The 26,198-nt window shown below is 31.3% G+C and overlaps 3 protein-coding genes across 3 annotated transcripts; 1 reads left to right on the top strand and 2 right to left on the bottom strand.

The window, feature by feature from the left end:
* Positions 1-4,047: 4,047 nt before the first annotated feature.
* Positions 4,048-5,099, bottom strand: LOC124940599 (chromatin remodeling protein EBS-like). The gene is made up of 5 exons (XM_047481124.1): positions 4,997-5,099; positions 4,556-4,898; positions 4,405-4,473; positions 4,151-4,235; positions 4,048-4,071 (listed from the first exon to the last, which is right to left on the bottom strand). The coding sequence occupies exons 1-5, from the start codon at positions 5,067-5,069 to the stop codon at positions 4,048-4,050; spliced, it is 594 nt and encodes a 197-aa protein (XP_047337080.1). The 5' UTR covers positions 5,070-5,099.
* A 130-nt stretch (positions 5,100-5,229) lies between these two features.
* On the top strand, positions 5,230-25,235 carry LOC124939186 (citrate synthase, mitochondrial-like). The gene is made up of 8 exons (XM_047479688.1): positions 5,230-5,263; positions 6,522-6,640; positions 22,966-23,067; positions 23,716-23,823; positions 23,917-23,967; positions 24,554-24,627; positions 24,720-24,771; positions 24,863-25,235. The coding sequence occupies exons 1-8, from the start codon at positions 5,230-5,232 to the stop codon at positions 24,953-24,955; spliced, it is 633 nt and encodes a 210-aa protein (XP_047335644.1). The 3' UTR covers positions 24,956-25,235.
* Positions 18,950-20,001, bottom strand: LOC124940640 (chromatin remodeling protein EBS-like). The gene is made up of 5 exons (XM_047481163.1): positions 19,899-20,001; positions 19,458-19,800; positions 19,307-19,375; positions 19,053-19,137; positions 18,950-18,973 (listed from the first exon to the last, which is right to left on the bottom strand). Exons 1-5 carry the CDS (start codon positions 19,969-19,971, stop codon positions 18,950-18,952), a joined length of 594 nt encoding a protein of 197 aa, XP_047337119.1. The 5' UTR covers positions 19,972-20,001.
* Positions 25,236-26,198: the final 963 nt, after the last annotated feature.

Genomic DNA, 26,198 nt, shown 5'->3' with positions numbered 1-26,198 from the left:
TTCAAAATCAATATACAATTATAATAAATAGATTTGATGGGAGAATTGTTTTCAACTTTTATTATTAGAACCTAACTTACATCTAGAAACCATATATGACACTAACCATAATAAATGAATGTCAAAGTCAAACAAGGCACTAACATGATTCTCTAGAATATACATTAATATTTGCCTTCAAATTTCAGCATGGCCTCTTTCACTACATTCTTAGTTAGGTTTTACTTGTATTAGAATATAACTATTCAGTCATTTCTTCCCAATAATAAGATAAATAATAAAAATATTACATTGTAAAGGAAAATTAGTCACAATAATAAAATCTTCAGTTGACAAGATTATATATTTAATTTTTTTGATGTATCCAAATTGATAAAAAAAAAAGAGAAACACTTGAACTATGAGTTAATTAAGGACAATATATTCAATTACTCTATCATCCATAAGAAATAATTAATTAATAACCTCACCTTCTCTCCATTGTTCATTTTTTTAATCCACACTTGTTTAAGCTAGTATAAATATTACATTGTAATGAATATTAGGTATATATGCAGTATGTTGATTTGTAGTAGGGAGAATTTAAGCACTACAGAACAAGACTTGTTCATGGGGATTCAAAAAGAGGTAATGACTGGTCCATAATATAAACATCATTTTGCATACACTGGCTGAATGTCTGATTTTCTGGATTGATTGATGTTTTATTTTGGGACGTTTCTATATACAACATATAAGTTATGCAAAAAAACTTATATGTTTAGACAAAATGATGTTTATATTATGATATAACATGGGGTTGAAGAATGGAAGATAAAAAATGTTCCTTATGAAATTATTTCAGAAAATGAAGTTGAGATTGTTGCAGAACCTCTGGTTGAAGATCTATCACGAGTCAAGAGGTGTGTCAATGTCACTTATGTCGTATTAGATAAATTTAACATTTAAGAATTTAGGTTATAATAATAAAAATTATGTATATATAGTTTCATCTCACTATTGAGAAGAATGTTTTTTAAGTACACTAAAACTGAGAAGATTTGTTTCTACACACAAAAAAAATCATTAGGTAAATATGAGTAGTACTATCATGTTCTTCATTATTGTTATCTCGTCCTCTTAACTTTCAAGTTAAATTTAAAATGGTTGGTAATGTGAAGTAATTAAAGAGAGTGAGATCAAATTGAAATGACGTGTTTCTAAAAAACAATGTTAAGACACCTTATACCTAAAACAAATAAGACATGAACAACATAATCGTGATGATACATTTTCTTTTAAGATTGTTTAAACTGTCAAATATATATACGGTTTTTGTGCAACTATTTTTTTTTTTAAAATAGTATCCGTGTTAGTAATTGCATGTCTTCAAACTTTCTAGATGAATTTACAAATTGTCAAATAAACAAGAAAGTTAATAATGATATTAATCTTCAATAAAAACAAAAAAAAGAAACATTTTAGAACTTTGTAAGGTATGTTTTGTCATATGCATGCACTAACTCGAATAAATTGCTCTTATTGATGAGTATCAATCAATCCTTCATATAATTTATATTGTAGTAATTTGAAAAATAAATATGATTGGAATGTAATATTCTTTTTGTTTTCATCATTTCACAATTTTTTATTTTGAATAGTATTTGCATTAGAAAGATGATCATTTAGGCGGTATACAAAAGTTATGATATATTCAAGTGATGTATTGATTGTTGAATGTTTTCCAAATAGATTGAAGGTGAGACCCTTTTAAAAGTTGGTAGTGGTGAACACAAAATCTTGCTGTTGCTCTATGAAAATTATCCACTTGCTTGCAAGGACATGAAAACTATTTGGGAACTCATGTATTTGCTTAAAAAGAAGATTGACATAAAGAAGTTGGAGAAATCAAGAAGTGTTGTTTGGAATGAAAATAAAGAAAGATATATGTAGAGTCTTCTTTCAAGTTGGGCAACCAAATGATCTACAAGTTAAGAGATGTTTAAAGATTCTCCATGTCCCATTGCAAGGGAGTGTCTATTTCATTGGCAGTCCACTACAAGGTGTTGAATGGAGACTACCCAAAGGATGAAGATAGATGCAACTGTAACTTGTTCCTTATTGTTTGTGATGGTTTGGAATAGGCCAATACTCATTGAGAATGAAAACAAGATTCATGTCAAATCCGATAATGACACAAAGGGAGACTATATATGAAGTGGGTCCTATGGTTCTACACAGGTGGAGTTGAGAAATTGAGGATCCAGGAACCGAAGGACTTTGTTTGGTTGGGTTTGTGGACAAATCATGCAAGGTTGTTGACAAGAGGAGATCAAGGTATGTGTTTATGCTTAAGGAATCAAAACAAGTTAGGAAATTTAATTTACAAATTATTCAAACTCTTTCTGGTTGGGTGTCTTTCCCTTGGATAGTTATATGAAGGGAAATGGTTGAAAAGAGTATCTGATGAGCCTATTGGTGAAGAATTCCATAAGTTAAAGCGCATACAGCATATGAAAGTATGGACAGGATGGGATGTTTGGATTTCACAGAGAATTAAATTTCTCTTGTGATGAACACCAAGATAGATGATAGATAAGCTCTTTCACTTATGATCAAGGTGGAAATTTTGTTAGGATTGATGATCTATAAAGTTAGAATGATGTTCTAGACAACCTTAGAAGTTAGAGGAATCATGGAACCTGATTAAATTATTTTTGAAGCAATTAAAGTTGAAATTTGGGGATTAAAATAAGCAGCCAATTTTTTTTGAAAATCTGAAACACAACGGTAGAAAAATAAATTGTATAAATTGTAAAACATTTTGGGCATGCTTTTGGATGATTTGAATACGTTGACATGTGGCCCTAGGAGTTTTGGATAAACAAAATCTATTTTTAATATCAATTTTTTTCAATGTTAGTGGTTTATTACAATTCAAGATTTTGTATGTTATTTTGTACCTTCCCTTCAATTTTGATATGGGTGAAAAGTATAGCATTATCTAGAAACCTAGCCTCAATTTGAAATCGCGAGGATTGAGAAAATACTTACTTAAATATGTTTTTAATTAAAGAGAATTAATATGACACTAACAATTATGACATTCTATTTTCATTTAAAGCGTTTCTAATGAGGATGAGAAAATGGTTTCTAAGTACCATTGAACGATTTGTCGTTAGTTTGTTCTTTTTGTGTATTTTGTTTTCTTATAAATCACCTAATTATTTATAGTACTAATTATTTTTGCTTGTTTGGAGTATTATTATTTGTTATTTGGTTGCTTGTAAACTTTTCTTTCATATAATGTTCATTACTATTGTATTTCTCATTATTAGTTATTTTGAATAGGTTGTTTGTATTTAATTTTTTGATTACTTTTTCAACTTGATTACTTAGCCAAAATGATGGATCTTTCCCTAGATGACATGTATCTTACAAAGTTGTTGTCTTGTCTTGTCTTATTGATATCATCGCTCTTTGTGTTCATATATATTTGACCTTAACAAGTTGTCTTAGTAGGATATATTTTTCTTATTAATAAAAAATATTCTTTTAATATTCAACCATGCAATATGAACTAGAAGAAGATGAATAGGGTAAGTAACACTAATACAACATTTTGATGAAGTCATGTTTTAATTATAAGCTTTTAGAGTACATCTTACCCATCCTTATACTGTATTATGAAAAATAATAAGGTTTTCGATTGTGCATGTTTTGTCGTATTATGATATATAATTAAAAGAAATTGATTTGTTATATTAATTAACTCATGAAAAGTATCAAAATCTTGTCACTTTTAATTGACTAACATGTCAAAGGAGATGAAGTTCAGTTTTTTTTTTCAATCTAGATTTAGATTAATGTTAAATTTATATTAGAAATGGCTAGTTATATAATTATAATCAACAAACTTAAATAGATAATTGTTTTAAATTACGTTCTCTTTCTTACAACATAACTTTAGAAAGCATACATGCATAACAACTCTCAATGCCAAACAACACTACCATGATTCATTAGAATATATATTAATACACTCAAACTTCACATTGCCTCCTTTACTTAATTCTTCATTGAAGTTTCATCCTACATAACAATAGAATTATTCAGTTATTCGAGTCAACAATAAGATATATAATAAATCATTGCATTGTAAAATGAATACCTCCTCTCCATTACAACTGGAACATATAAACTCATCTAATTGTTTTACTTGATTTATAGTCATACCAAGACAAGAAGGATGGTACCTACATAAAGATAAAGGTATATGACAACATCTCAAATTTGAACAAGTAAAACTTAATATTAAATAAATTCTAAACTCACTTATAGGGCACATTACTAATTACCCAGAAATGTGGTGTTCCTAATTCCAACCTTAAAAAATTCAATTGATAATCCTAGAAAGATTATTACCAGTTTTTGCATTCCTCACACTGCACCATAAAATGGTCTGGGTTCTCAGGTATTTGGCATTTACAATACCTTCAAAATATAAGACCAATCAATCACAAAAACTACAAAATCTATACCAAGTTAGACAGAACCAAACACAATATATACTTACACTCTGACGCGAAAAGGTAAAAAAAGACCGATTGCAGCTTTGTATTCAAATCGGCAATAGTAATCCTTAGCTCCAACCCTCTCTAGCTTGGTGTAATTCTTGAAAGAATGAACCATACACTTACCTTGAACCGTGTAAGCACTCTGAAACTCATAGTGGTCAGACAAGAACAGTTCTTTCTCACCATGGAATAGTTTACGACCTCCGTTGGAATCCTCCGGCCTGTAATACCATCTTATCTGAACTGTCACGTTATTTCTATTGTCTATCTGGATCTTGTTAATCTGAGCCACATAAGGAGTAGTATTGCTCTCCGGTGATCGCAACAGCACATTGTCTCCAACTTCAGAAACAAACCATAATGTAGAACGATATCATAAAAACAAAAAGAAAGAAAATCGACATAGACAATCATATAAAAAAAGAGACAGATTCAATTACCTTTGACGACTGTGTTGGTGCCTCTGATAGTGTAGGAGTCTAGGTTGCGTTTGACTGCACTGGTTTTGGTCATCTAGTGAGAGAAAGTGAGGGTAATCTAGGGTAGGGTAGGGTAGGAGAAATAATGAAAAATGGGCTATTGTTCTCTTATGTAGTACTAAAATTTACGGCGGCCATGGGCTAAACCCTAGAAATTCGTCAATAGCTGTGTATGGTTACCGCGGGCCGCGGCCATGGGAAAAACCCTAGAAACTCTTAACTGGAAAGGTGTGTTCTTTTAGCATTTTGTATAACTTCCTGTTAACTATATCTGAATGGCATATTGAGTCATTTTATGCATGTCAGTAAGCACAAGTGGATGCATTATCCAGTGAATTAAGTAGCCGGGCTGCTGTTCCGGGTGATTTTTTGTTCCACTATTTTCCCTTTAATAATTCTATCTCACAAGAATTTTATCTCTACTTTAAAAATCTAGAAATTTGGTTGCTCATTGGGATTGAGATATGAAGGTTTCTAAATGATAGAAGAGAGAACAAATAGTTCTTAGTTTATTCCTTATTTTGTGATGCTTTATAAGAGAACATTATATGGGTATTTATAGGACAATAAAACATAAAAGAAGTAAATGAGAACACATTAGAAAGTGAGTGAATTATAGGAAGAAAAGAAAGTCTCCTAGCAAACCATACAAGACTTTTCTGTAGTTAGCTTGCTAATGAATAGGAAAAATATAAATTTCTGCAAACTTACCTTGTCTCCCAATAGAGAAAAAGGATGGATTTGCTTTGGGAGCGAAAAACATCAAAAATTGCTTAGAGAAACTCTATTGTGAAAGGGTTATCGCTGATGTTTTAATGTTACCTTAAGCGAATGGTTTTGCTATATAAATAGTCAAGAAGAGTTGAGCTATTAACATGAACTTTCTAGCATTTAACTTAAGTGTCATTGAAGGGTTTCGTCACACACTTGAAGTATATCTCAGAAAGTCGAGTGATTGGAGAATTGGTTTATCTGAATTTTTACTGGTTGATAAAAAACCATGATGCACATGATGGGCTTATTTCAGCACTATGTCAGATATTTAGCTTTTGTAGTTGATTGGCTACTCTGCTATGTGAACTTATGAACATACTTGAGTTCTCATTTGCAGCAGAAGCTCTTATTGACATAGCTCAATTAATAGGATTCTTTGAGTGAATTGTAAATCCTTGTGACCTACTTATGTATACATATATATAAAATTTGCATTAGTTGAAACAAAAAGTTGCAAACACGTTTTTATTTTGTAATCTACCCTGATTTATGTATACATATATATAATATTCTTTTATAAGCAAAATTTTATTCATTGATCCAAGTCAGCGCGAAAGTCGCATTGACCTTACAAGTTGTGCCATCTGTTGGCAAAAATTAATCAAGACATAAATAATCAAATGCTCAAAAACCCAATATATATATATTTGTCTTTTTATTTGTTCCTGTCAGTTATATTTATGATAGCATTGATTCAGTGGGTGCTCATGATTATTATCCCTTTGTTTGCTCCTTTTTATTCAGGTTGCTAGTGCCCTTTCAGATCCTTACCTTTCATTTGCTGCTGCACTGAATGGTTTGGCTGGACCTCTTCATGGGTTGGCGAATCAGGTATGTCATTCTTTTAGCTGTTTCCCTGTGGCTTTTAATCTGAATATTTTTAGCTATCGTTTCAATGTGCATTGCACCTGGATTAACGTGAGCTTTAGAGAAGCATTTTTTAATCCTTATAAGATGACTTGGCTTTCATTTGAGCAGTATCTGAGGAACAATTCAGTTCAAATAAACCTTCATTTTATCAGTGAAAGGATGGATAGTTCCAGTAAAACTGTTGTATTTTTTCAGATAGACTCATGACAACTCATGTCATGACTTGTACTTGAATTTATTTTTTGAATGTTTCACCATGATTCTTTTGATATTCATATTAATTGTGGATTAATGAAAATAACTTTGTCCTTTTAAACTTAAAAAATAATCATCAGGAGTACTGTCTACATCATGTTGTTGGTTGAACTTCCAAATTCTGTTTGACGTAAGTTGATCATGACAGAACTGGAACTTTATGTTTTTTTGGGGGGTTTTTCCCTTTTGCTTGATCCAATCAGGAAGATGGGCATTTATAAGAAAACCAGTTATTAAAACTTGATCATGATCTTTTTTCTTTATGCAAATTTGGTCATTACAAAAGGTGAAATCGATTTTTATATGTGATTAACGATGTCTTATAGTTACTTAAGCAGATCTTGGATCTTTACCTAGAATTTGTTTATTTGATTTAGCATATTGATACTATGAAAATTGAAGTCACTATTAGACTGATCTCTGAAGTAATCTATCTAGCTCTTGTAGTGACATGCCTTCTCTCTTGTTGCCAATCTTATTAAAGATTGATTTACTCTGTATACCATTCTAGATAAGTGGCACTGCCAACCATGGTAGGAATACCATAATAAGTAAAAGTTAGACATAAATATTTTAGAAATTTCAATGGCCCTTTATGGTGCATACTAATTTTCATGTGATATCTTGCATATGTAAAGGTAACCTTGTCATAATATTCAGTTTGAGCTTGTAATACCCAGACCCAGGGTCCGCGGCGGTTGTGAGGATATAGGCTATAGATGCCTTAAACAACTGGAGCACCACAACCCAAGCCTTAAAACATACCAATAAATATAACTATACCCATTAGCCTCACACTTATATGGAGTCAATATTTGATGTGATTTATCGTTGTGGGATGTCATAATCCCCCCAACATAAACATGATGTGTTACATTAATTGATGCTATATGCTTTTCATCTTTCTTAAATGCATACAGAACCTCAACATAAAATGAAAGCAATAACCCCACTGTCCTGCAATGTCATGCTTTTGTTTCATAAATATTACATGGGGAGAGTTGGACTATTTGCATTCTGGATGAAATGCTGCTTGGTTTCAATATGTAGTTATTATCTAGGCTTGTAAAAGTCTGGACAGTTTCCCATTTTTTGTCCTGTCTGTGCATAGGGAAAGGAGATGTGGATGTTTTTTTTCTCCTTCATCTAATATTTTATTTTCAGGAAGTCTTGCTCTGGATCAAATCTGTGGTAGATGAGTACGGTGAGAACATTACCAAAGATCAATTGAAAGATTATGTCTGGAAGACATTGAATAGTGGAAAGGTATGAAAATAGATGTTGTGGATCAGGGATGTTTTGTTACCAATCCTTTTTCATCTTGATCATGATATGAAAACCTTGTTTGAAGATGATAAACTATTACAAGGAGAATGCAATTTATAGTTATTTTTTTGAAAACGCCCCAAGTAGGGAAACACCCCAAGTAGGGAAACACTCTAAACACGCAATTGAAATTGGCAATATTTTCACAGATATGTTTGTTAATCACAGTGATCTAGAAATGAAATTTATTTGCATCATGACTTTTATACCAATAGAAGCAAAAAAATCACACATAGAAATTTATTGGATCACCATCCAAAAACGAGTTTCAGCTTTTACTTCAATGATCCAATGAAATTGTGATTGAGACATAGATCGTGTCACAATATTAGTTTCCTAATAGGCACATCTTATGCATGTTATTTATGGGATGATCTTGTAGGTAAAAAACCCTTGGCCAAATGTTGATGCCCACAGTGGTGTATTGTTGAACTATTACGTTTTAACTGAAGCGAGGTATATTTCTATTCCAAACACTATTTATCTAGCATCCACATATATTTGTACAAGCATTAAAGTGGAATAAGCTGATCAAATATCTTTTGCAGATATTACACTGTTCTTTTCGGTGTGTCGAGGTCCATTGGCATCTGTTCACAGGTACGTACATATTTCTATTTTTGGTTATTTGCTTCTTCACTTTGTTTTTTGAACTGGACCTTACTAATTCGTTTAATGTTGTTCTTTTAGCTAATATGGGACCGTGCTCTAGGGTTGGCTCTGGAGAGACCAAAGAGTGTTACAATGGACTGGCTTGAGCAACACTGCAAGAAATCAGCTTAACTAATATGACTTTGAGGAGGTTTGTGTCAATAATGGGTTGGTTTGCGTCTTGTCTCTTTGTGGGGCTCGTATAGAGTTTCATTGAATATTCATTTCACCTTTGTGTAATTTTATGGTGAACTTTTTTGGTACCCCTTAATTGCCCTTCTCCAGATATATGTTAGTGTACCTGTTAAAAATTGTTCATCGAAGGGCTTTTGTTTATGAGGACCATTGGAGGTATACATAATTACATACCATCTACAATTCACAATAAATTAGTAAAAAGACATTGACTAAATTCGTTTGTCCTAAAAAATTGAAGTTCATTTTGATTTTGTGTGATGTGAGTATGTTTAATTTTGTGTTAAACTAGTCAATTATAGATGTGGGTTGGTATGGCACATCGTACATCGTAAAGGTTATACTGATACTGTTGAAATCTTGATACGATACTAGTAACATATCGATCCTAGAGATAATAAATACTGAGGCCTCAAATTTATTTGGAGAATAAAAAATGAATCTCCTAATATAATATTATAGAGAACAAATACATTTAGATGAAGATCTTTTAGACTTTGTGATAATAGAAATTATGATTTAGTTATTTTTAATTTCACTAGTTTTTATTTATTTATAATTATATATATATATATATATATATATATATATTTTATAGATATTATTTCTGTATTGTGGTATACCGAAATTTTAGAAAACTCGTACCGATTTCTTACCGATAATTTTGGTTCCTGTATCATGTTGTATTAATTTTTTCGGTATTAAAAGTTAAAAACCCATGTGTAATTGCAAAATGTTGCTAAAACAAGCATTCCATATATGGATTTGCATAGCCTAAGTAGTTGATTATGTACAAGCATCTTCAAATGAAAAAATGACTTATGTACAAATATCTTCAAAGGAAAACAAAAAAGTAACTCAAAAAAAGAGTAAAATTGTCCCATACAAAATATAAAAAGTTGATGAAAAAGTTTTCATAGTATAAAAAATGAAATTTTATAATAAATATAAAAATATATCAATCTTTTATCCTCAAACACTTTGTTTATCTTAAAAACTCCCTTAAAAGATAACAATACAACATAAGAAAATTCTAACTCTGATAGTGTTATTATTTGTCTTTTAACTTTTCAAGTGCACATGAGATAGGTTGTATTAGTGAAACAAGAAAGTAATATATGAAATTTTAAATCTTTGAAGTATGTATTATAATTATATATACACTAATTGGAATAGATTGCTTTATGAGAATATCAATTATATATTTTTGGATTTTTTTTTTTTTAAAATGACTTACATTTTTTTAACATTAAAATATTAATATTATTTCTCTTTTTTTGTGTAGTGAAATATCATTGATCAAATTGAAAAAGGAGTTGGGGAGAGGGGAAATTGGACGAAATGACCCTAAAAATTGGGTTATTTGCCTCCGTGGTCACCCAATAATAAATTTGATCTGGTGACCACTTTATTTTTTTTAGACGAAATTACCCTTTTCGCGTAACGCGAAGGGACTTCGCGAAACGCGAAGTGAAACAGTGTGAATATATATACTAAAATTTTTTCATTTTCTTCATTTCGTTTCTCTCTCTTCTCTCTCTGTTCGTCGGCGGCGGCGAAACGGCGGCGGCGAAACTTCGACGGTGGCGGCGAAGCGACGGCGAGGGCACCTACGGAAAACAACATCAAATGAAAGATAAGTAAACTTAACCTAACCTGAATCGATTTTCATCATACACATCCATGTTTCAAACCCAAACTCTAACCCTAAATCGTTTAATCTATTCATATTGGTTAATATTTGTTTATATTTGGTTGATATTGGTTGATATTTGTTGGTATTTGTTGATATTTGTTGATATTGGTTGATATTTGGTTCATTATTCTTCATATTGGTTGATATTTTGGTTCATTATTGTTCATGATGATATTTGCAGCTCATTAGAGTTCCGTTTCAGGGAAGATTCGCGTCTCCCGTCTCGCTAAGCACTTAGCGATTCGTTAAGCACTTAGCGTTACGCAAAGCACTTAACGTTTCGTTAAGCACTTAGCGTAACGCTAAGTACTTAACGTTTCGTTAAGCACTTAGCGTAACGCTAAGGCGCGCATATGAAGAGGTTTGACTGGTTATCAAAGAAGAATCTCAGAGCAGGATATTTCTTATGGGCAATGATTGCATATGGATTAGGTATTTGTCACTATCTCTATCATCACACTCACAAATTCACAATCTTGTTGGAAAATTACCAAACATAAAATTAAAAGTGATTTTTCTTCCTTTGGTTATGATCCAGATAGTGTAGTTTTAGTTACTTCATTTGGTTATACTCATTCAGCTTATTTGTACTTTCATAATCAAGATCTTATTGGAAAATTACCAATTATTTTCTCTTATCAAGATCTAAATTATAGTTTTTCCTTTTTTACTTCATTTGATACCTCATAATTCATGGGTTGTTGTTGTCTATGCAGGCACTTTGTTCACATTGGGAAGAAAACGAGGAGATCTCATAATCATGTGGACTAGAGGAGAACCGGAGAGGCCTTGCCCACACCATCAACTTGAAACCTCTCAATAAAGATCATTCCTAACCACGAATGAGAATACTACTACTAGGCTGATGTAACTCTTAGAACATGTTCTCATTATATATACTTATATAGGTAGTTATATAACCTCTGTAATTTTGTGTCCAACAGTGTCCAAATATGCTTCTTTTTAAAAAGATTTTTTCATAAAAACAATGCTAAACACAAAGATTACATCGACTATATCTAGAGTTGTTATTTGTTAATCTGAAAAAAATACTGAATTTCAATCCAGAATGCTACACCAAGACAAGATGCTAGTAAAATAGCAACAAGAAAATTGAAAGTTTTGTTTAGTAATATAACATATATTTAAAAGTTTGGTTTAAAACATCATTAGGAACACTATGAATAAAGTTTGGTTTAAAACATCATTATGATTGTAATGAAAGTATGCAAAGAAAAAACTTTTAACTTGAAACATTGCATATGATCAAAGTAATTGTATCACAATTCACAACCAATTACTACAATTTATATTAACAAGTGCAATAGTTAGTTCCACCCTTTAAATTACTAGCAATATTGATGTCCCTTCACCATCTTAATGATAAAACCTGCCACCTTTCCTTCTGCCATTGCTGTCCAATAATGACCAAAATGCATTTGTGTCTTTAGCATGTGTACTAGGAGCAGCAGCAGCAGCCGATGTTGTAGGTGAAACAACTTCCCATTCTACTCCACGAAGTGCGTTTGATTCCACCTCATTATTTGCCATTTATCGAGGCTTGAAGAGCACTCTAGATATAAGACCCCATAGAAAACAAAGAGAGTGACATATAAGATCTCAAAATGGTTTAGTACATATAACAATCTGAACAAAGATACAATTCAATCATGTAAGAAAGCACAAGATTTCCCTATAAAACATACCACTTGAAGCTTTCCATCTCTCTAAAGAGGAAAGTAAGACATCATCTAAAGCATAAGAAAAAAAACTGGTAAGATATTAGTTGAAGAAACAATTAAAGGAACCACATTTATTTCATAATCTGGACCTTCCTCAGGTTTCAACTGACACATTAATTGAATAAACAATATTTCAATCCAGACTCTGCTTTTGGCCATAAAAGTCAGCATAAGATTTAGCTAAAACTGCAGATCGGGGTAAATAGATGTGATTGATGATTAAGAAAGAAACGAGAAGGTCTTAGCGAAACGCTAAGGCTTAGCGAAACGCTAAGGCTTAGCGAAACGCTAAGGCTTAGCGAAACGCTAAGTCTCATCGTGGTGCAGATGCAGATTCAAAAACAAAAACAGTGATTCGAAAATGCAGATGTGAAGATGATAAACGAACAACAAAAACATGAAGATATGAAACTTGAAGAGAATAAACGTACCAAGTGGGATGCTCGTGCTCGTCGTGGTGCTCGTCGTGGTGCTCATCGTCGCCGCAGAAGCCGCCTCCTATAGAGAGAAGGAGGAGAAGAGGGGAGAAGAGAGAGAAGAAGAAGAAAAGAAATGAAAAAAAATGGCTGGATTGTATTATATAGTAAGGGTATTCTGGACTTTTTACAGCGTCTCACTTCGCGAAATGCGAACTCCCTTCGCGTTACGCGAAAAGGGTAAATTTGTCCAAAAAAAATAAGTGGTCACCAGATCAAATATTATTAAACCTTGACCACGGAGGCAAATAGGCCTATTTTTAGGGTCATTTCGTCCAATTTCCCGGGGAGAGTGGAGACTAATAATAAATTAGAAGGCAATAATGTGGTAGATATTTATTTGGTGTTTGAATTATTTTTTTTACTCATCATTTTGTTTTATGAAATTATGTATTAATTGAGATTTTGAAGATAAGAATTCAACGGTAAAACAAATAACAGTAGTCTAGCTCTCCAATAAGTAATTCTCTTTCATTTTTTTCTATAAAGAAGGATGAGATAAAATTTAGTTATATAGAATGTTTTTATTTGAGATTATGAAAGTTTTGATTCTCTTCTTTTATTTGTTAGGATTAAATGAGCTCTGCATTTTGATCCATCATATATATATATATATATTCTTAAGCGACATCTTCATCGGCAGTGTTAAGGTAAGTTTATCAGATATTTTTTCCTTTATCTCCACTTTGAATTCAACTTTATCCAGTACCACAAATTTGAAACATATTATACATTTTATGTTTGGGGTTTTTAAGTTGTTCATTGGTCTAGGTGATTGGTGTTGTTAGTCTCCAGCATCATTTTTATCAATTTTATTTCTTCAATCCTTTATTTCTGTTAATATCTATTCAATTATATTAGAATGCCAAGGAACAACAATTCTAATTTCGGAGTTCGCATCACTCAATCCAATAAAGAAAGAACTGAGATGTTTCTACAACTATGTGATGATCAGGAGAAGTTAAAAGGAAATTTCAGTTATAAGAGTCTTTCGTCCATTAGTTACAATAATGGGTGTGAGGGTTGGTGGACTCATTTGAGTGTCTATTATTAGCACAAAATCTTTAAAAACAAGTGGCATTTAGAGAAAAGAAGGTATTGAAAGATTGGATATTTCTAAAACACAATTCTAAACTTAAATGCATGAGTTGGGATAATCAATAAATACTGTTAGTACAAGAATGGTTCATTTTCATAATAATATAATCATAATTAGTATTATTAGTCTATATATATAAAAACTAGTTAGACTATTTTACATAGTTTAATATTTGTTGGACTAGTATTAAATTTGCTTATTATTTTGTATTGAACATTATTATGTCAAACTTAATAAGTTTAAGTTTGGTGGAATTGAAAATTTTTATGAAAGATTATTCGGCGACATCATAGCTACCGGTGCGACCGTGTTCAATGTTGGAGTGGATACAAATGCTGAAAGTTCGGGTGATTCTGAGGATAGTCAATTCACTCCAGTGGATGCAGATGGAACGACGCGTTCAGGAAAGTCTGGAAATATAGTGAGAGTGAGCGTAATAGGATAAGTGAAAAAGAGGAGGTGAGATCAAGACACAAACAAATCAATGAACATGTTAATATCTTTATTATAAATTAAGATACTTTTAATATCCAACCATCCAACATGACCATAATTTCGTCCTCCTGATGTTTGAAATGGTTTAGTTAATGATTCAGTTGGTGTTGATCCAAAGGGCAAATACACTAGCATAACATTAATATTTATGTTAAAACCTGTCACAAAAAAATAATTCAAAATCAATATACAATTATAATAAATAGATTTAATGGGACAATTGATTTCAACTTTGACTCTACTTTTTACTACATAACTTACATCTAGAAACCATACATGACATAATAAATGAATGTCAAAGTCAAACAAGGCACTAACATGATTCTCAAGAATATACATTAATATTTGCCTTCAAATTTCAGCATGGCTTCTTTCACTACATTCTTAGCTAGTTAGGTTTTACTTGTATTAGAATATAACTATTCAGTCATTTCGTAAATAAAATTTTCAGTTGACAAGATTATATATTTAATTTTTTTGATGTATCCAAATTGATAAAAAAAAAAAAGAAACACTTGAACTATGAGTTAATTAAGGACAATAAATTCAATTACTCTATCATCCATAAGAAACACTTAATTAATAACCTTACCTTCTCTCCATTGTTTATTTTTTTTAATCCACACTTGTTTAAGCTAGTATATATTATATTGTAATAAATATTAGGTATATATGCAGTATGTTGATTTGTAGTAGGGAGATTTTAAGCACTACAGAACAAGACTTGTTCATGGTGATTCAAAAAGAGGTAATGACTAGACCATAATATAAACATCATTTTGCATACACTGGCTGAATATATGTTTGATTTTCTTGATAGATTGATGTTTTATTTTGGGACGTTTCTATATACAACATATAAGTTATGCAAAAAAAACTTATATGTTTAGGCAAAATGATGTTTATATTATGATATAACTTTGGGGTGAAGAGTGGAAGATAAAAAATGTTCCTTATGAAATTATTTCAGAAAATGAAGTTGAGATTGTTGCAAAACCTCTGGTTGAAGATCTATCACGAGTCAAGAGGTGTGTCAATGTCACTTATGTCGTATATTAGATAAGTTTAACATTTAAGAATTTAGGTTCTAATAATAAAAGTTATGTATATATAGTTTCATCTCATTGCTATTTTTACACCGGGGTTTAACATTTATTTGTTTTCATGTGTTGTTTTTATTGAGCCAATGAAAATATAAGTTTGATAGTTGAGGAGAATGTTTTTTAAGTATACTGAAACTGAGAGTTAATGAGAAGATTTGTTTCTACACACAAAAAAATTCATTAGGTAAATATGAATCTACTAGTTAGTACTATCATGTTCTTCGTTATTGTTATCTCGTCCTCTTAACTTTCAAGTTAAATTTAAAATGGTTGGTAAATGTGAAGTAATTAATTAAAGAGAGTGAGACAAATTGAAATGATGTGTTTCTAAAAAATAATGTTAAGAAACCCTATACCTAAAACAAATAAGACACGAACAACATAATTGTGATGATGAATTTTCTTTTAATCTTGTTTAAATTGTCAAATATATATATGGTTTTCGTGCAACTATTTTTGTAATAATATCCGTGTTAGTAATTGTCTTCAAACTTTCTAGATGGATTTACAAATCATCAAATAAAAAAGAAAGTTAATAATGATATTATTCTCCAATAAAAACAAAAAAGGAACATTTTATAACTTTGTAAGGTATGTTTTGTCATATGCATGTACTAACTCGAATAAATTGATCTTATTGATGAGTATCAATAAATCATTCATAAAATTTATATGGTAGTAATTTAAAAAATAAATATGATTGGATTGTAATATGATTAGATACAATATGGAATGTATTATTCTTTTTGTTTTCATCATTTCACAATTTTTTATTTTGAATAGTATTTGCATTAGAAAGATGATCATTTAGGCGGTATACAAAAGTTATGATAGATTTATGGTAGGAAATTCATTCAAGTGATGTATTGATTGTTGAATGTTTTCCAAATAGATTGAAGGTGAGACCCTTTTAAAAGTTGGAAGTGGTGAACACAAAATCTTGTTGTTGCTCTATGAAAATTATCCACTTGCTTGCAAGGACATGAAAACTATTTGGGAACTCATGTATATGCTTAAAAAGAAGATTGATATAAAGAAGTTGGAGAAATCAAGAAGTGTTGTTTGGAATGAAAATAAAGAAAGATATATGTAGAGTCTTCTTTCAAGTTGGGCAACCAAATGATCTACAAGTTAATTAAGAGATGTTTATATATTCTTCATGTCTCATTGCAAGGGAGTGTCTATTTCACTGGCAGTCCACTTCAAGGTGTTAAATTCCACTTTAAGGTGTTAAATTCCACTGTAACTTGTTCCTTATTGTTTGTGATGGCTTGGAATAGGCCAATACTGATTGAGGATAAAAACAAGATTCATGTCAAATCCGATAATGACACAAAGGGAGACTATATATGAAGTGGGTCCTATGGTTCTACAAAGGTGGAGTTGAGAAATTGAGGATCCAGGAACCGCGACTTTGTTTGGTTGGGTTTGTGGACAAATCATGCAAGGTTGTTGACAAAGAGGAGATCAAGGTATGTGTTTATGCTTAAGGAATCAAAACAAGTTAGGAAATTTAATTTACAAATTATTCAAACTCTTTCTGGTTGTGTGTCTTTCTCTTGGAGAGTTGTATAGGAGGGGAATGGTTGAAAAGAGTATCTGATGAGCTTATAATTGGTGAAGAATTCCATAAGTTAAAGCGCATACAACATATTAAAGTATGAACAGGATGGGATGTTTGGATTTCAAAGAGAATTAAATTTCTCTTGTGATGAACACCAAAATAGATGATAGATAAGCTCTTTCACTTATGATCAAGGTGGATATTTGTTAGGAATGATGATATATAAAGTTAGAATCATGTCCTAGACAACCTTAGAAGTTAGAGAAATCATGGAACCTGATTAAATTATTTTTGAAGCAATTAAAGTTGAAATTTGGTGATTAAAATAAACAGCCAATTTTTTTTGAAAATCTGAAACACAACAGTAGAAAAATAAATGGTATCAATTAGTTAAATTGAAATATTGAGATAAATTTTATAAAACAATTTGGGCATGCTTTTGGATGATTTGAAAACGTTGACATGTGGCCCTAGGAGTTTTGGCTAAACAAAATCTATTTTTAATATTAATTTTTTCAATGTTAGTGGTTTATTACAAATCAAGAATTTGTATGTTATTTTGTACATTCCCTTCAATTTTGATATGGGGGTGAAAAATATAGCATTATCTAGAAACCTAGCCTCAATTTAAAATCGCGAGGATTGAGAAAATAATTACTTAAATATGTTTTTAATTAAAGAGAATTAATATGACACTAACAATTATGACATTCCATTTTCATTTAAAGCGTTTTTAATGAGGATGAGAAAATGGTTTCTAAGTACCATTGTACGGTTTGTCGTTAGTTTGTTCTTTTTGTGTATTTTGTTTTCTTATAAATCACCTAATTATTCATAGTACTAATTATTTTTGCTTGTTTGGAGTCTTATTATTTGTTATTTGGTTGCTTATAAACTTTTCTTTCATATAATGTTCATTACTCTTGTATTACTCATTATTAGTTATTTTGAATAGGTTGTTTGTATTTAATTTTTTGATTACTTTTTCAACTTGATTACTTAGCCAAAATGATGTATCTTTCCATAGAGGACTTGTATCTTACAAAGTTGTTGTCTTGTCTTATTGACATCATCGCTCTTTGTGTTCATATATATTTTACCTTAACAAGTTGTCTTAGTAGGATATATTTTTCTTATTAATAAAAAATGTTCTTTTAATATTCAACCATGCAATATGAACTAGAAGAAGATGAATAGGGTAAGTAACACTAATACAACATTTTGATGAAGTCATGTTTTAATTATAAGCTTTTAGAGTACATCTTACCCATCCTTATACTGTATTATGAAAAATAATAAGGTTTTCGATTGTGCATGTTTTGTCGTATTATGATATATAATTAAAAGAAATTGATTTGTTATATTAATTAACTCATGAAAAGTATCAAAATCTTGTCACTTTTAATTGACTAACATGTCAAAGGAGATGAATTTCAGTTTTTTTTTTTCAATCTAGATTTAGATTAATGTTAAATTTATATTAGAAATGGCTAGTTATATAATTATAATCAACAAACTTAAATAGATAATTGTTTTAAATTACGTTCTCTTTCTTACAACATAACTTTAGAAAGCATACATGCATAACAACTCTCAATGCCAAACAACACTACCATGATTCATTAGAATATATATTAATACACTCAAACTTCACATTGCCTCCTTTACTTAATTCTTCATTGAAGTTTCATCCTACATAACAATAGAATTATTCAGTTATTCGAGTCAACAATAAGATATATAATAAATCATTGCATTGTAAAATGAATACCTCCTCTCCATTACAACTGGAACATATAAACTCATCTAATTGTTTTACTTGATTTATAGTCATACCAAGACAAGAAGGATGGTACCTACATAAAGATAAAGGTATATGACAACATCTCAAATTTGAACAAGTAAAACTTAATATTAAATAAATTCTAAACTCACTTATAGGGCACATTACTAATTACCCAGAAATGTGGTGTTCCTAATTCCAACCTTAAAAAATTCAATTGATAATCCTAGAAAGATTATTACCAGTTTTTGCATTCCTCACACTGCACCATAAAATGGTCTGGGTTCTCAGGTATTTGGCATTTACAATACCTTCAAAATATAAGACCAATCAATCACAAAAACTACAAAATCTATACCAAGTTAGACAGAACCAAACACAATATATACTTACACTCTGACGCGAAAAGGTAAAAAAAGACCGATTGCAGCTTTGTATTCAAATCGGCAATAGTAATCCTTAGCTCCAACCCTCTCTAGCTTGGTGTAATTCTTGAAAGAATGAACCATACACTTACCTTGAACCGTGTAAGCACTCTGAAACTCATAGTGGTCAGACAAGAACAGTTCTTTCTCACCATGGAATAGTTTACGACCTCCGTTGGAATCCTCCGGCCTGTAATACCATCTTATCTGAACTGTCACGTTATTTCTATTGTCTATCTGGATCTTGTTAATCTGAGCCACATAAGGAGTAGTATTGCTCTCCGGTGATCGCAACAGCACATTGTCTCCAACTTCAGAAACAAACCATAATGTAGAACGATATCATAAAAACAAAAAGAAAGAAAATCGACATAGACAATCATATAAAAAAAGAGACAGATTCAATTACCTTTGACGACTGTGTTGGTGCCTCTGATAGTGTAGGAGTCTAGGTTGCGTTTGACTGCACTGGTTTTGGTCATCTAGTGAGAGAAAGTGAGGGTAATCTAGGGTAGGGTAGGGTAGGAGAAATAATGAAAAATGGGCTATTGTTCTCTTATGTAGTACTAAAATTTACGGCGGCCATGGGCTAAACCCTAGAAATTCGTCAATAGCTGTGTATGGTTACCGCGGGCCGCGGCCATGGGAAAAACCCTAGAAACTCTTAACTGGAAAGGTGTGTTCTTTTAGCATTTTGTATAACTTCCTGTTAACTATATCTGAATGGCATATTGAGTCATTTTATGCATGTCAGTAAGCACAAGTGGATGCATTATCCAGTGAATTAAGTAGCCGGGCTGCTGTTCCGGGTGATTTTTTGTTCCACTATTTTCCCTTTAATAATTCTATCTCACAAGAATTTTATCTCTACTTTAAAAATCTAGAAATTTGGTTGCTCATTGGGATTGAGATATGAAGGTTTCTAAATGATAGAAGAGAGAACAAATAGTTCTTAGTTTATTCCTTATTTTGTGATGCTTTATAAGAGAACATTATATGGGTATTTATAGGACAATAAAACATAAAAGAAGTAAATGAGAACACATTAGAAAGTGAGTGAATTATAGGAAGAAAAGAAAGTCTCCTAGCAAACCATACAAGACTTTTCTGTAGTTAGCTTGCTAATGAATAGGAAAAATATAAATTTCTGCAAACTTACCTTGTCTCCCAATAGAGAAAAAGGATGGATTTGCTTTGGGAGCGAAAAACATCAAAAATTGCTTAGAGAAACTCTATTGTGAAAGGGTTATCGCTGATGTTTTAATGTTACCTTAAGCGAATGGTTTTGCTATATAAATAGTCAAGAAGAGTTGAGCTATTAACATGAACTTTCTAGCATTTAACTTAAGTGTCATTGAAGGGTTTCGTCACACACTTGAAGTATATCTCAGAAAGTCGAGTGATTGGAGAATTGGTTTATCTGAATTTTTACTGGTTGATAAAAAACCATGATGCACATGATGGGCTTATTTCAGCACTATGTCAGATATTTAGCTTTTGTAGTTGATTGGCTACTCTGCTATGTGAACTTCTGAACATACTTGAGTTCTCATTTGCAGCAGAAGCTCTTATTGACATAGCTCAATTAATAGGATTCTTTGAGTGAATTGTAAATCCTTGTGACCAACTTATGTATACATATATATAAAATTTGCATTAGTTGAAACAAAAAGTTGCAAACACGTTTTTATTTTGTAATCTACCCTGATTTATGTATACATATATATAATATTCTTTTATAAGCAAAATTTTATTCATTGATCCAAGTCAGCGCGAAAGTCGCATTGACCTTACAAGTTGTGCCATCTGTTGGCAAAAATTAATCAAGACATAAATAATCAAATGCTCAAAAACCCAATATATATATATTTGTCTTTTTATTTGTTCCTGTCAGTTATATTTATGATAGCATTGATTCAGTGGGTGCTCATGATTATTATCCCTTTGTTTGCTCCTTTTTATTCAGGTTGCTAGTGCCCTTTCAGATCCTTACCTTTCATTTGCTGCTGCACTGAATGGTTTGGCGAATCAGGTATGTCATTCTTTTAGCTGTTTCCTTGTGGCTTTTAATCTGAATATTATTAGCTATCGTTACAATGTGCATTGCACCTGGATTAACGTGAGCTTTAGAGAAGCATTTTTTAATCAATATAAGATGACTTGGCTTTCATTTTAACAGTATCTGAGGAACAATTCAGTTCAACTAAACCTTCATTTTATCAGTGAAAGGATGGATAGTTCCAGTAAAACTGTTGTATTTTTTCAGATAGACTCATGACAACTCATGTCATGACTTGTACTTGAATTTATTTTATTTGAATGTTTCACCATGATTCTTTTGATATTCATATTAATTGTGGATTAATGAAAATAACTTCGTCCTTTTAAATTAAAAAAATAATCATCAGGAGTACTGTCTACATCATGGTGTTGGTTTAACTTCCAAATTCTGTTTTACGTAAGTTGATCATGACAGAACTGGAACTTTATGTTTTTTTTTTTTTTGGGGGGGGGGGGGGTTCCCTTTTGCTTGATCCAATCAGGAAGATGGGCATTTATAAGAAAACCAGTTATTAAAACTTGATCATGATCTTTTTTCTTTATGCAAATTTGGTCATTACAAAAGGTGAAATCGATTTTTATATGTGATTAACGACGTCTTATAGTTACTTAAGCAGATCTTGGATTTTTACCTAGCATTTGTTTATTTGATTTAGCATATTGATACTATGAAACTTGAAGTCACTATTAGACTGATCTCTGAAGTAATCTATCTAGCTCTTGCAGTGACATGCCTTCTCTCTTGTTGCCAATCATATTAAAGATTGATTTACTTTGTATACCATTCTAGATAAGTGGCACTGCTAACCATGATAGGAATACCATAATAAGTAAAAGTTAGGCATAAATATGTTAGAAATTTCAATGGCCCTTTATGGTGCATAATATTTTTCATGTGTCATAATATTCAGTTTGAGCTTGTAATACCCAGACCCAGGGTCTGCGACGCTTGTGAGGATATAGTCTATAGATGCCTTAAACAACTGGACCACCACAACCCAAGCCCTAAAAGATACCGATAAATATAACTATACCCATTAGTCTCACACTTATACGGAGTCAATATTTGATGTGATTTATCGTTGTGGGACGTCACAATCCCCCCAACATAAACATGATGTGTTACATTAACTGATGCTAAATGCTTTTCATTTTTCTTAAATGTATACAGAACCTCAACATAAAATGAAAGCGATAACCCCACTGTCCTGCAATGTCATGCTTTTGTTTCATAAATATTACATGGGGAGAGTTGGACTATTTGCATTCTGGATGAAATGCTGCTTGGTTTCAATATGTAGTTATTATCCAGGCTTGTAAAAGTCTGGACAGTTTCCCATCTTTTGTCCTGTCTGTGCATAGGGAAAAGAGATGTGGATATTTTTTTTCTCCTTCATCTAATATTTTATTTTCAGGAAGTCTTGCTCTGGATCAAATCTGTGGTAGATGAGTGCGGGGAGAACATTACCCAAGATCAATTGAAAGATTATGTCTGGAAGACACTGAATAGTGGAAAGGTATGAAAATAGATGTTTTGGATTTTGTTACCAATCCTTTTTCATCTTGATCATGATAAGAAAAATCTATTTTTATGAAAATTACAATTATCTTAAAGATAATCGGATCATGATAAAAAAAGACAAATCTCATCGTGATAAAGAATAATCTCATCATCATGAGAAAAAATCTCTATACCAAATGAATAAAAGAATTAACACTATTATTTGGATCATCATCAAAAAAATAATTTTTATGGATCATGAAAAATTAATCATCCAAATAAATCTTTATACCAAAAAAAGAATCACTTTCAATTCTAACTTGGGATGATCTTCTAATGAGATCACCAATCATCAGTTACAAATAGGCTCATTAACATCTTTATCAGAAAACCAAGCTAATGCATTGTGGTCCACATTCTCATGCCTATCCTAATTTCTTTCACCCTTCAAAGGCTTTTTAAATTGATGATGATCCTACATTTGATGAGTTTTCCATTCATTTTTGTGGGCTTTCTTCTTGACAATCCAACAATCATTTTTAACTTTCTCTGTCTAAACTGACTTGGGATTTTCTTGCAACAGTTTCCGTAAATAAATGTTTTAACAGGTTTAAACTGATGGATTTGAGTTCTAATGGTTAGTTTGTGCTTGCCAAATATTTAGGTTGTTCCTGGATTTGGACACGGAGTTCTGCGTAATACAGACCCAAGATATTTATGCCAGAGGGAGTTTGCGCAAAAACACTTACCCAATGATCCACTTTTCCAACTGGTTATTACTTTTTGAACTATATTAATATTAACCTGAATGCTTATAATATTTGAAGTTTCTCATGAACTCACTGAGATTTTTTTTCAACTAAAGGTTTCCAAGCTTTTTGATGTAGCGCCCCCTATTCTCACAGAGCTTGGCAAGGTAACTCCTATATGTCTAATGACTTCACCTTTTGTGCTTTTGGTTATAGATTTAATTCTGCATCAAAATCTCACATAACCAGACAACTATAGTTTCTACACTCCGGTAAATTACCCAAGCACTTAAAAACAGAAAATATTCATATCTCCCTCCCTTGCTATATATAATAACAAACCTTACCGGAAGCGGGGATCATGTGGGGTGTCATGCTAGTTCTACTTAATTAAGAAAAAACCTTGCTTGAAGATAATAAACTATTACAAAGAGAATGCAATTTATAGTTATTTTTTTGAAAACGCCTCAAGTAGGGAAACACTCTAAACATCCAATTGAAATTGACAATATTTTCACAGTTATGTTTGTTAATCACAGTGATCTAGAAATGAAATTTATTTGGATCATGACTTTTATACCAATAGAAGGAAAAAAATCACACCTAGAAAATTATTGGATCACCATCCAAAAACGAATTTCAGCTTTTACTTCAATGATCCAATGAAATTGTGATTGAGACATAGATCGTGTCACAATATTAGTTTCCTAATAGGCTCATCTTATGCATGTTATTTATGAGATGATCTTGTAGGTAAAAAACCCTTGGCCAAATGTTGATGCCCACAGTGGTGTATTGTTGAACTATTACGGTTTAACTGAAGCGAGGTATATTTCAATTCCAAACACTATTTATCTAGCATCCACATATATTTGTACAAGCATTAAAGTGGAATAAGCTGATCAAATATCTTTTGCAGATATTACACTGTTCTTTTCGGTGTGTCGAGGTCCATTGGCATCTGTTCACAGGTACGTACATATTTCTATTTTTGGTTATTTGCTTCTTCACTTTGTTTTTTGAACTGGACCTTACTAATTCGTTTAATATTGTTCTTTTTAGCTAATATGGGACCGGGCTCTAGGGTTGGCTCTGGAGAGACCAAAGAGTGTTACAATGGACTGGCTTGAGCAACACTGCAAGAAATCATCTTAACTAATATGACTTTGAGGAGGTTTGTGTCAATAATGGGTTGGTTTGCGTCTTGTCTCTTTGTGGGGCTAGTATAGAGTTTCATTGAATATTCATTTCACCTTTGTGTAATTTTATGGTGAACTTTTTTGGTACCCCATAATTGCCCTTCTCCAGATATATGTTAGTGTACCTGTTAAAAATTGTTCATCGAAGGGCTTTTGTTTATGAGGACCATTGGAGGTATACATAATTACATACCATCTACAATTCACAATAAATTAGTAAAAAGACATTGACTAAATTCTTTTGTCCTAAAAAATTGAAGTTCATTTTGATTTTGTGTGATGTGAGTATGTTAATTTAATTTTGTGTTAAACTGGTCGATTATAGATGTGGGTTGGTATGGCATATAGTATATCGTAAAGGTTATACTGATACTGCTGAAATCCCGGCATATCGATCCTAGAGATAATAAATACTCAGCCTCAAATTTATTTGGAGAATAAAAAATGAATCTCCTAATATACTATTATAGAGAGAACAAATACATTGAGTTAAAGACTTTTTAGACTTTGTTATAATAGAAATTATGATTTAGTTATTTTTAATTTCACTAGTTTATATATATATATATATATATATATTATAGATATTATTTTTGTATCGTGGTATGCCGAAATTTTGGAAAACTCGTACCGATTTCTTACCTATAATTTTGATACCTGTATCATGCTGTATTAATTTTTTCGGTATTAAAAGTTGAAACACCACATGTAATTGCAAAATGTTGCAAAAACAAGCATTCCATATATGGATTTGCATAGCCTAAGTAGTTGATTATGTACAAGCATCTTCAAAGGAAAAAATGACTTATGAACAAATATCTTCAAAGGAAAGCAGAAAAGTAATTCAAAAAATGAGTAAAATTGTCCCGTACAAAATATAAAAAGTTGATGAAAAAGTTTTCATAGTATAAAAATGAAATTTTATAATTCAATCACAAATTTATATTAAATATAAAAATATATCAATCTTTCATCCTCAAACACTTTGTTTATCTTAAAGACTCCCTTAAAACAGAAACAATACAACATAAGAAAATTCTAACTCTGATAGTGTTATTATCTATCTTCTAAGCTTTCAAGTGCACATGAGATGGGTTGTGTTAGTGAAACAAGAAAGTAATATATGAAATTTTAAATCTTTGATGTATGTATTATAATTATATATACACTAATTGGAATAGATTGCTTTTTGAGAATAT

Source organism: Impatiens glandulifera, chromosome 5, assembly GCF_907164915.1.
Source record: "Impatiens glandulifera chromosome 5, dImpGla2.1, whole genome shotgun sequence".
In the NCBI taxonomy this organism is placed as follows: Eukaryota; Viridiplantae; Streptophyta; class Magnoliopsida; order Ericales; family Balsaminaceae; genus Impatiens; species Impatiens glandulifera.
This window is presented reverse-complemented; position numbering and strand designations above follow the sequence as displayed.